General features: G+C 40.9%; 2 protein-coding genes across 4 annotated transcripts in view; one reads left to right on the forward strand and one right to left on the reverse strand.

Annotated features, from left to right (window-relative positions):
• nf1a (neurofibromin 1a) overlaps positions 1–11910 on the forward strand; it is a 100972-nt gene that overhangs the window by 64893 nt on the left and 24169 nt on the right. The window lies entirely within an intron of this gene.
• Positions 610–4463, reverse strand: LOC147254477 (oligodendrocyte-myelin glycoprotein-like). The gene is made up of 3 exons (XM_086216124.1): positions 3848–4463; positions 2978–3190; positions 610–2698 (listed from the first exon to the last, which is right to left on the reverse strand). Exons 1-3 carry the CDS (start codon positions 3850–3852, stop codon positions 1711–1713), a joined length of 1206 nt encoding a protein of 401 aa, XP_086072250.1. The 5' UTR covers positions 3853–4463; the 3' UTR covers positions 610–1710.

Here is an 11910-nt window from a genome sequence, read left to right on the forward strand (position 1 = left end):
CGAACTTAATAGTTATCGGATCATCAGGAAGTATCCCATTGACCATTATGACAAAAGAAATCTAAACTATTTTTAATACTTCTGTAAATATACTGAGACAAGTGAGATCATTTCAGTTGTGGCGTTCCATGTAATAGAAGGGGGCTGTTGTCCTCGTGGATGTCTTTTCCTGCATTTTCAAGTATTTTGATGAAATCCTGTTCTTGCAACATTATTGCATTTCTTTTAGTTTTGCAATGGGTAACTGAGTGCACAATCAGTGGTTGCTCACTTTTCTAACTGGGAGGCCCCTTATGCCCATCCCAGCTGTCATTGCCAGGCCATATACAGAGCTCACAGACAACCAGTCACCTGCGGTCAATTTAGACTGGCCAATTAAGCTAACTAACATGTTCTTGGTGTGTTGGAGGAAGCTGGAGTGCCTATAGAGAACACACACAGGCATGGGAAGAACATGCAAACTCCACACAGAAAGGCCCCAAAATGTTCTAGCTATGAGGTGACTTTGCTACCACTGTACCACCACTGTCCACCACATTTGAGGAAAGTAGTCTCTGTTTTCAATTCAGTCAGTAAATCAGACACAGATTGGTATGTTTTTTTTCCCATTTATTATACATATTGTCGCAAAGTTGTTTTTTTTTAGGCAACTGTAGGGCCTATTTTACAGTTCAGGTTCACTATCACATTTGTGATGGTTGCTGATTAAGGGAGGAACTTGGTAGAGATCTTGATCTTGACGGATATGATTTGGAGTGGATCTAGAATGCACCATTCATCGTTGACTTTCAGTTCCATTTCTTTGTTAAGAGGGAAAGTCCCAGTTATTCATCTTCCCATGGTAGGGACAAATATTCAAAGTCACATTCTTATCAAAATATTGTACTTTTTTTCCTCCTTTTTGTCCACCCTAAACCACAAGATAAGTAGGGAAGTGAGCACTCACAATTTCCCAAATTAACTTTCTTTCCCGTCAACCTAACTGTAATAGAAATAAGAGAAGTGATGAAATAACTGTCAAGAAGACAGATGTACCAACGTATAACTTGAAAATGCAATACTGCCATATTTCGTCAAATAGTGGGAGTGGTCTTTATTTACGTCAAGCGCAGAGGTTATCAGGAATTTGATGCTCAGGTTGATAGTATGAATAGATCTGTTTCCATGGCCTCCGTCTCACCTTTTCTCTCAACAACACATAGTATGTTTGCGCAAAATTTGATGGAAGAATCGGAAGATGATACTGGAATATCTCAAACAGGAGTCCAAATTCTTTTTTGTGGATGTATTTAGGAGTCCATCATGACATTTGAATCACTGTTAATAAAAAAGGAGAGTAATGATGTAAAAAGTAAATTTCCATCTAATATTACTAATCACCTAAAGAAATGGAGCAGAGCAGAGCATCCATGTGCGAGCATTGTATTGAGAGTTAAGCATTAATATGCCAGTCGTATTAGGACATTTATTGTTTGTTTTCTGTCTAGTAAGCTCATACACTTCAGCAGTGTATGTCGTAATTTAAAGGACATCATCTACATTTGATGTTGGTTATGTTCAGGTGGGTTGAAAGAAGACGATAGACTTCATAGTGACAGAAGGCAATAACAGTCACAGCAGTTTTCACCATGGACATGAAAATAAAGTTGTTTACATTCACTGTCCAAAATAATCTAATAAGCAGTACATTGAGTATTCAGTCATGTGGTTTCAGAAGGACATGATTAGTGTCATCATGGCTAAAATGGTCAGTGTGACTGTTTGAGTCTCACAGAGGAGTCTGTGGCCTTTATTCCATGGGTTAGCTACTCTTGGCTTCTTTGTGGACGACCAGGGGCGAACAGTTGTGCTTGTATGTGTAGAGACAGTGACCAAAGTAGTGGAAGATGTCCAGACAAATACCATGGGGTCCACAGATTCATTCACAGGTCTTCTGTCCTGATAAACTCCAGCTTCAAAAAGCACAGATTTTGCCTGGGAACTAGACATGGTTTCTGAAGTTCTTGTGGGTGCTCCAGCCTCATGTTCTGTAGCTCCACTGTTAGCCCATAGTGGCAGCTCTGTGAAGAGCCCCGAGTGCCTCTTTCTCCCTGGTGTTGCCAGATGGGCTTCACCACAAATGGGTCTTGTGTAACAAGGGCAGCCTATGATTATTGCAGTGGTCTGCTCAGCCCACCTCAGGAGCCTTGTTATGTTTTCTTCTTCCTCACAAGCCCAGGGGTTATCCCCAAGAGTCATCACTGCCAATCCCGTAAGTTTATCAAAGATCCCCTCATACAACCAAGAAAAGCGATTTGCATGCAGGTAGAACTGAGCCAACTTGGGCAGTCGATCTAGGGACCCGGGCAGGATCTGCACAAGATAGTTATGTGATAAGTCAATGATCTCCAGGTGTTGGGGCATATTTGTGGGCACCGTCCAAAACCTGTTGTGACTGAGGTTGAGAGCTTGGAGGCCTGGCAGGGTGTTGTTGATGAAAACTACCCTCTCCAGCTCATTGTCTGATAGATCCAATACTCTTAGGTTCCAGTGATAAGCGGTATCGTTTTTGTCTAACGAGCGTAGGTGATTTCCTGCTGCCCGAATGTCCCAAAGAGATCGTGGCAAAGCAGGAGGCAGGCTTTCCAGCCGGTTGTAGGACACATCCAGAGTACGCAGGTGGGCATAGTGGCTGAGCTGGCTGTTCATGTCCTGCAAACTGACACAACAGTATAGTATTTAACATAACCGCTTATGCATGCTATATATCCCACAGTACGTGAACAACTTCTCATTGTGACATCACCTATTTAATCTCAAGAGGTTCTGACTTATTATCTGGGGCAGCTCCATATTTCTAAGCATAAAGTTCAACATGGTGTAGCCGCAAGAGCTGTAGACTCACATTTCCATGCTGCATCTCCTTGTACTATTGTTATATTTGAGCTTTGTAGGCAGGTGTGTCATCAGATGAGACAGCAGAGCTGTAGCTGCCTACCTATTAAAAGACAGATTGAGGAAACGGATGTTATGCTGCAGGCTGTACGGCAACTTGGTCAAGCCTCGCGAAGAGCAGTCCACAACGCGGTGTCCCTGGCTGCAGGAGCACACAGAAGGGCAGATGGACCAAACCCAACCTCCCAGGAGTCCACACAGCAGCAAAAGAGGCAGGCAGAGTGCCGAGGCAGTGCAGGGAGGCATGGTCAGGGCTCTGGAGTGTGGTACAGGAGGAAAAGAGATTTAGAGAGGATTACAAGGTGTGTTATGTTTAGGTGATTGGACACTGAAAAGGCTGAGGTTTATGACACTTTTATCATTCATATCACTGCAATTTCAGTCCAATGCATTGGGCTCGCATTTTGCTACTTCACTGTGCAGTGCTCGATCTGCTACCCTATCATAATTCAGAAAGTGCAAATACGGATACACTCAATGATATATTATATATGTTATATTTTTAACCTTCCTCCGAAGACCAGTCCTGTGCTGAAGTGGGACATTTAACCTAGTGTTCTGCTTTTTGGATTTTATGAGGTTGCTAGCCATCCTGAGTTCCAATTGGCTTGAGGGTTTGTCAGTTCTATGGCAGCTCAGAGTGCTGCAGTGAGACTGAATTCACTCAGGACAATGTACTCACTTGTCTAACAGCAAATGCAGAGTGCTGGTCTAAAGATGAAAAGTGTCTGTGTTTGTAAAGCCAGGACAGTGTGACATGCAAATACCTTGAAGAGAGAAATATTTTACACATTTCTTAGCGGTAGTGCTACATTTTCAGATGAATGTTAAAAAGATAAATCTACATGGTAACCGAGCTGTTAGATGTCTATGGTCATGATTTTTCCTCATTTTCAAATTCAGAATCACTCACCTCATCCTTTCTAGTGTCTGTCAGACATGTCGTCTCCTCCTCCAGCTCTATTTTTGCCCTTGTTCTTTAGTCTCTCTTTTGTTGAAAGGCAGTGGTCTCGAGCTCTTTTTTTCAGGCAGTTGTGAAGGTTGTGGTGTGGGATTATACATTCTGCTTGCTAGTGCAGACCCTCATCCTGCTCAGCGCTCTGCAGGCTCCCGCTGCAGCTGGAGTTCCAGGTTAGGAGAATGAAATATAGAAAGAATTGCAGCAGCAAGCCTGCCCACTCTGCTGCTGATGAGGCAAGCAGGAGCTGGGATGTGTGTGCGTGCTGACAAGAATCTTGCTATATGGCTCTGCATGCCTCTCAGTAGCAGCGCTGTCTCTCTCCCTCCATTACAAGCACACAGACAGTAAAAGTATACCAGCTGCTGAGACAGTAGTTCTTAATTTTTCATATTGATATACAGCACACCTTTTTAAGACCTCTTAGTTGACCCCATTAGGTTCTAGCTATGTTAATGTGGCTGGCTGTTTCTGCATTCTAGTTAGAAAGAAGTATTGCAGGAGAGAAAAACATATTTCTCAGCTCAAGGCAACTACTTGTGAGTACTCCAAAAGAAAAATGCACTTTTTTGAGTGATGTAGCACTGAAGGGCATAAACCAAAAACCTTTTGCTATCTGTTTTTAACCTGGGTTGCATTGACCTGTCACTTCTGAGAGTTTGTCATTTTCAGCAACAATCCATGTGGAGAGCAAAAGTTCACAAGTGGTCACTGGAAACACATGGAGAGGCTTTATAATGTATAATTTGAAAAGGTAAGAGCTGTCCCCTGGTGATGAGATAGTTGGGATAACTACTAATGCCAAGTCTGAAGACAGCCATTCTTTCTCAACTCCAACATTAGTCACACATCTCAGGTTCCTAATCGGACAGAAAACTATTACTGGTAAATGGAAGAGGAAAATTTGGGCCCAGATATGTCCTGGCTGTTGGTGCTAAAGGCTCTTCATAGCTTAGAGGTTCCAAAGTTGTCCAGAGTAGAACTGCTGCTTCTTCATGAAAAGGAGTAAACTGGGGTGATTTATAAGACAATTTGGAGGCCCAAGGTAACGGAAAACCCATTCAGGGATAGTATTTATCTGACCTGAAATATATTTAAGGATTCTTCCACATGGTCCTCCTGGAGGATATGGATGGCATTACTTTTGGAGAGAGAACCTTCATTATACTGCTGCTTCATGACTGGGTTCTTAATAAAAAATGAACCGCATCATGTTCAATGCATCATTTATTTATTGATTGTATAATGAATGTTTTGGTCTTTTCTTTGTAAATCTATGTGATAATATCATGATATGTTACCAGTCAAAAGTTTGGATAGATCTTCTCATTCAGTGTTTTTTCTTTATTTTTACTGCTTTCTACATTATGTATATGAAGCAAAATATATGGAATTAAGTAAGCCTTCTTAATGGGGTTGGGACCATCAGTTGTCTTGTGCAGAAGTCAGGTTGGTACACAGCTGACAGCCCTATTTGACAACTGTTCAGTATTCAGCAGTCCATCATTACTTTAAGAAATGAAGGTCAGTCAGTCTGTAACATTGCAAAAACTTTGAATGTGTCCCCAAGTGCAGTCTCCAAAACTGGCTAACATGAGGACTGCCCCAGGAAAGGAAGACCAAAGGTCATCTCTGCTGCTGAGGATAAGTTCATCTGAGTCACCAGCCTCAGAATTCGCAAATTAACAAATTAATAGCACCTCAGATAGGAGCCCAGATCAATGCCACACAGAGTTCTAGAAGCAGACACATCTCTACATCAACTGTTCAGAGGAGACTGTACCAATCAGGACTTAATGGTCAAATAGCTGCTAAGAAACCACCACTAAGGAAAAGCAACAAGCAGTAGAGATTTGTTTGGGCCAAGAAACACAAGGAATGGACATCAGAGCAGTGGAAATCGGTGCTGATTGGTTCCACCCGCCATGTCTTTGTGCAACGCAGAAAAGGTGAACAGAAGGTCTCTACATGCATGGTTCCCACTGTGAAGCATGGAGGAGGAGGTCTGATGGTGTGGGGGGGCTTTTCTGGTGACACTGTGGGGGATTTCTTCAAAACTGAAGTCACACTGAACCAGCATGGCTACCACAGCATCCTGCAGCGACATGCCATCCCATTCGGTTTGCGTTTAGTTGGACCATCATTTATTGTTCAACAGGACAATGACCCCAAACACACCACCAGGGTGTGTAAGGGCTATTTGACCAAGAGGGAGAGTGATGGAGTGCTGCAGCAGATGACCTGGCCTCCACAGGCACCTAAACCCAAATGTTTTGGGATGAGATGGACTGCAGAGTGAAGGCAAAAGGGCCAACAAGTGCTCAGCATCTCTTGGAATTCCCTCAAGACTGTTGGAAAACCATTTTAGGTGACTACCTCATGAAGCTCATGGAGAGAATGCAAAGCAGTAATCAAAGCAAAGAGTTGCCAATTTGAAGAATCTAAAATATAAAACATGTTTTGCGTTATTTCACACTTTTTGTTTACTACATAATTCCATTTGTGTTCCTTCATAGTTCAGATGCCTTCAGTGAGTATTTACAATGTCAATCATCATGAAAATAAAGAAAAATTGAATGAGTAGATGTGTCCAAACTTTAAGCTGGTAGTGTGTGATGTCAGTTGAAATAGATCGGAAGTTATGCAGGTTGTGCAACAAATACAACTTCTGGTTTTAATTATAATGGGGGGGGGGATTGCCCCATTTTTTAAATTTTTTTTTAATTAATTTATTTATTTATTGCTCAAAAACTCTTTTTAGCTCGCAATCTGCTCATATCCACTTAGTTTCCAGCAGTGCCTGGCAACCAAACTGACAATTGGCTTCCAAATTGGTACTTTTAACACTTTCAATTGTGTGCTTATTCAGAATAAAGTTAAAGACAACCAAAAATAGATATCTTAAGGCTTGAGAATTTTCCAGATTCCTTTTGTGATAATATAACATTTTAAGACATTTTCCATCCATACATCTATTTCCTTCTGCTTTTTCCTGTTGAGGGTCGCGGGGGGCTGGAGCCTATCCCAGCATCTACAGGTGAGAGGCAGGGTTCACCCTGGACAGGTCACCAGTCCATCACAGGACCAACACATAGAGACAAACAATCATTCACACTCACATTCATACCTGCGGTCAATTTAGAGTATCAATCAGCCTCGTCCCCAATTGCATGTCTTTGGACTGTGGGAGGAAGCCGGAGTACCAGAGAGAACCCACACAGGAACAGGGAGAACATGGAGACTCCACACAGAAAGATCCCGTGCCCGAGCTGGGACTCAAACCTTGAACCTTCTTGCTGTGAGCTGACAGTGCTGACCACTGCACCACCGTGCCACCTTAAGTCATTTTCAATCTCCATCAAGTCACTTTCAAATAAGCTTAGTGGTTCATGGAAAAATGCTGATACAAAACACTTTCCCTTTATCTACTGCATCTTTGCTGTCCTGCTAACAAACAGAAAGAGGTTGTTGGAAGAGGTTCTCCTTCTTCTGTAGCTACCCCCTTGCTACTTTTCTCTGCCATACTTGTTCATCTTATGCAGTCAAGTTTCAAGCAACGCTGTGTGTTTTATTGTCTTTCCTGTGGTATATGAGCCCATTTAAAGTGGAAGTGGAAAATGTTGAGTAAGATGTGTCAGGATGGCTCACAGTCCCTAAGCCACTTGTTTTTGTTTAATTATAGTGCTGCCCACAGCTCTACTAGTACACAAAAGTAGCACATTTGTCCGCAAGTCATTTTATTGACTGCATACGATATGGTACATATTAAGAAGATTTGAAATGCAATATGTAAAATACAGAAGTGTCTAGCTTCAGCATTCAGGTGTGTCACTTTATATGCTTATATATATATATATATATATATATATATATATATATATATATATGATCTTTTTTTTTTTTTACACACACTTGCAAACTTCCTCAACGTGACCACAGTTTTCTGAGTGTAAACACAGGATGCATTCAGGGACAATTTGGTTGTAGGTTCCCCGAGTTTTGGTAGCGCTCTGAGCCCATTACACTATCACAATAGCTGCATGTTTTTATTGAATTTTACTTTTGTGAGACTTTTATATCCACATTGCTGGGCATTATTGTACCATAATGAGGTGTAATGAAATAGTGCAGTATGTTTAGATGGTCACCCAAATAATCTGGTAACTCCAAAAATCAGGTAATGTTCAGTTTACCACTGTGAATCTACACACAGCCGTTGTCAGTTCTGCCTCACAGTGTTCGAATTGTCAGTTGTCTGAGCATGAAACTTTAATCTTTATGATGACTCAATTATCACTATTTTATCACCAAAAATATAAAATTTGCTAATTCCAGAACCCTAAAATGTAAGGTTTTACTGCTTTTCTGTGTTCTGTCATCTAAGTTTTGCACTGCTGTTTATAGAGAAAACCATTAGTTTTGAAGATGTCATCCATGACACCTGGGAACCTGGGGACATTTTACAGTCAAAACCATTAACCAAATAAAAGAAACAAATGATTAAGAATAATCCCTAATTTTTGCTTCTTTTGTTTTGGAGTTAGACTGTAGGTTTTTTGATGCATCTGTTTCCTTTATGGCCTTGTAGAATGTGACCTTTGAGTACACTTCTTTAAATAAGGTAGAAACATTTACTTGGACTGTCAGATGAACTGGGTTCTTTGTGTGTGTGGGGGGGGGGGGTGTCATCATAAGTCAAGAACTCACCTCCAATTATACCAGAATTTTTATTTATGTGATAAAAGGAGTAAGGGATAATATTGTTTATTCTAAAGGTCATATTCACTGTGGCACCATTGTTTTCTATAAAACACTTATTTTCATGATTCAGGAATATAACTCTGGAACAAATAGAGCACACTTAATACATTGTTATCAGTTCCTTCACTCCATTTCTCATGGGTTCTAGACTGACATTGATGCAAGCAGTAATTTGAGTAGTTGGTGAAAGCACAAACGTTTAATTACAACATTTCAGAGAGGACGGAAAAATGCTCCATAATGCTAAACTGTGCAGTGTTCACTCTTTCAACATGGACACTTGCCAAAGAAACAAAGGGCAGTTTGAGCTTAAGCATCCCAAGAGTATTACTTGAGGCACTTCAAAAGATTTATTGAGGGCATGCTTGCTTGAACTAGCTGGCATTTTCCACTTTTAATTGGCAGAGGGCCAAGTGTTTGTCATAGGTTGCAAGCATTTAGCGAAAGGTTTTTATAATAACTCAGGAAAAATGACCCAAGTCTCCACATTCTTGCTTAAAAAAGGAAAAAAAACATAAAAAATGCTTATGCAGAAAACAAATGAGTTAATGCAGAACTAACTTAGTGGTATGCATGATACTTCATACGAAGATAAAATAATTTTACACAAATTGACATTGACACACTAATGACACTCAAAACACTTTGTGTGTGTATATATATACACATATATATGTGTATGTGTTTATATATGTATATATAATGTATGTATATATGTGTATATGTATATGTATGTGTGTATATATATCTCTTTGTTTTTAAAACTGCAGTACCTTCTGAAAATCTCTTATCTCATAGCCCCCATTCACACTCCCGTTTACTGCCCTATGGCCAGTATCTATTAATTCCGATCAATGCTTAGATTTAGAAAACAGTGAAAGCATTTGTATTTCTGATTTGTATTATTTTAGCTGAACCTACTATAGTTGACGAGAAATTAAAGGGTTGCTGGTTTAATCCCCTGCTGTGCATGCCTTTCTATGGATATTCTTTTATTTTTAATATAAATGTGCTCCAATTTATACAATCATCGACTGTAATGCTGTAATGCTCCATGCTCATGTTGTCCATTGGAGGATGACCCTCTATGTTTTGGGCTTCAGGGTCGACCAAGTTCATCACATTAGTGTGCTCTCAGTCACCCCTGCCTTGGATATCAGTAGCAGTCGAGCCTATTGGGGCCAATTGCCTACATTATTGGGGTTTGGTATTCATTTCACTGCTGTGTGCCCAAAGTGTTTCCCACAGCTCCCAATTGAGTGTAACTATCATTTGTGGAGATTGGGTTGCAAGTTTCTGAACAGGACAAGTTTTCAATTGTCTCTGTGGCATCAGCCATGCTTTTCACCTCTGGACAGGCTGCAGCATTACAGTTACTTTCTCGTACTTCATTTTCATCTAACTCTTGTTCACTTGTACCCCCATGATTTTTACCTCCAAAGGTAATAGTTGGTGTCATGTCTGTCAACTCTTCCTCTGTTTCTTGAAGCAAGGACAGCCTTTTTGACAGTCCCTGAGGCAGGAAGCTCGAGAGTGAGATTCTGTTAGCAAACTTCAGTGTCACCTGGCCTTTGTCAGCTCCTCCTTCTAGGAACGGGGATGGGCCGGCCCAGGCACCAGTCGTTATTTGCTGCTCTTTCAGCTTCCGTTTTTTTATGTAGATAACCAGGAATCCAACCATCATTAACACCAGGGCTCCACCTATTAGGCCTGCCACTACTTTGCTATGGTTTGTTACATTCTTGTGCTTTGTTTGTGGAGGATCTTTTCTTTGCGTTGCCGTGGTGATCAGGGTGAGTGGAGTGTCTGTAGTGGACACTGAGAATTTATATAAACCTGTGGACTGTGTGACATCACCAGTTGTTATTCTGGCTTTTGTAGACTCATCTTCAACGGGTTTGGGAAATGTTGCTATCGTAGAGCTGAGACTTGTAGTCACTGACACATGTGTAGACAGATACGGCATGTTATTACTGGTGACTAGGGAGGTCCTTCTATCCTGGCCTTGGGTGGGGCCGCTTTGTGTCCGAAGTGCAGTTGCAGTTGTGGTTGGTCCAGTGGCTTCCATTCCAATCATTGTAGATGACGTTGTGACGACAAATTTCTTGTCTCTGGTTGTTGAACTACTCATCCAAGAAAGAAGGAAATTGGTTGCTGCTTTATGACTCTCTGACTTCTTTGAAGGCATTGAAGTTGTAAACCTTGGTTTCTTCGTTTTATCCTCTGTCACACTCATAGTGACTGTGTATGTTGGTGTAATGCTCTGCTGTTTTCCTGCATTCTCACCTCTTATCACTTCAAAGAAAGTGACATTATTACAGGATGTCACTGCTCTGCTTGTTGTCAGTGGCAGCATGCAAATCGAAATGAGGCTCATGAAGTTGAGGTCCATTGTTTTCTTCTGTCCTGTAGCACTTAGCAGAGCATTTGTAGCTATAACAACAAAGAATGTTATTCTGTCACAGCTGCATAACTTAGAATCTGCATATGTGCTTAAGATAGATGGAGCAAATAGGAGCTTTCATAGAAAATGGAACACGGCACGTCACATCGTCTCCTCAAAATGCCTCTCTAAATGGACATTGTTTCATGGGTCTGAGTTGGGATACTTTAATGGGCTGCAGTCAACAATTTTTGTCTGAAAAACTTAATATTTCATCAGAAAAAGTTTGATCAAGAAAATACAATCTCACAAAATACATGTAGTCCTAGTGATTGGACTGTTTTAGTCCATCAAAATTGTCTTTTATTTATTTATTTATTTATTTAGATTTTGAGCACACTTCGATATGTACACAGTTTCTCATGTTTGGCTCTTGCATCAAAACCCCCAAACATATTGAATGAACCAAATACTTTCTTACAAATGATTAAAAATGTACTTACCGATTACTGTACATAGAAATCCTCTGCAGCTGGTTAACGTTGTCCCTAAAGGAGGTTTTAAATGTTGTGAGGTTGTGGGATATATTTCATGTTGGTCGTATGGCAAGATGTCCTTTGATCGAAATGAGGAACATCTGGGGCTCCTGTGTTGAAAGCTCAAGGCTGATTCTTGTTTCACTGGCAGGAAGTGAATTGTGAAACGGATGACAAAATGATGCTAAACATAGTAGTTCATGTTTCACAGCAAAATCTAGCTTCACAAAGACCTTTGTGAGTGTGTGTTTGTGTGTGTGAGGGGGGGAGTGGTCGTCAAGTATCAAGTCTCTTATGGCGGTAGCACGCATCAAGTAGCAACACTGATGCAATATGAA

The sequence above is a fragment of the Aulostomus chinensis genome, chromosome 10 (genome assembly GCF_037954235.1).
Source record: "Aulostomus chinensis isolate RoL2024-O1b breed Wild chromosome 10, RoL_Achi_v1.0, whole genome shotgun sequence".
Classification (NCBI taxonomy): Eukaryota; Metazoa; Chordata; class Actinopteri; order Syngnathiformes; family Aulostomidae; genus Aulostomus; species Aulostomus chinensis.

Excerpts from the sequence above, each read along its gene's own strand:
- LOC147254477 (XM_086216124.1), bottom strand. Across the intron at positions 2,699-2,977 it reads CTCAATCTGTCTTTTAATAG|TTTGCAGGACATGAACAGCC; the intron begins GTAGGCAGCTAC and ends CTGTTGTGTCAG.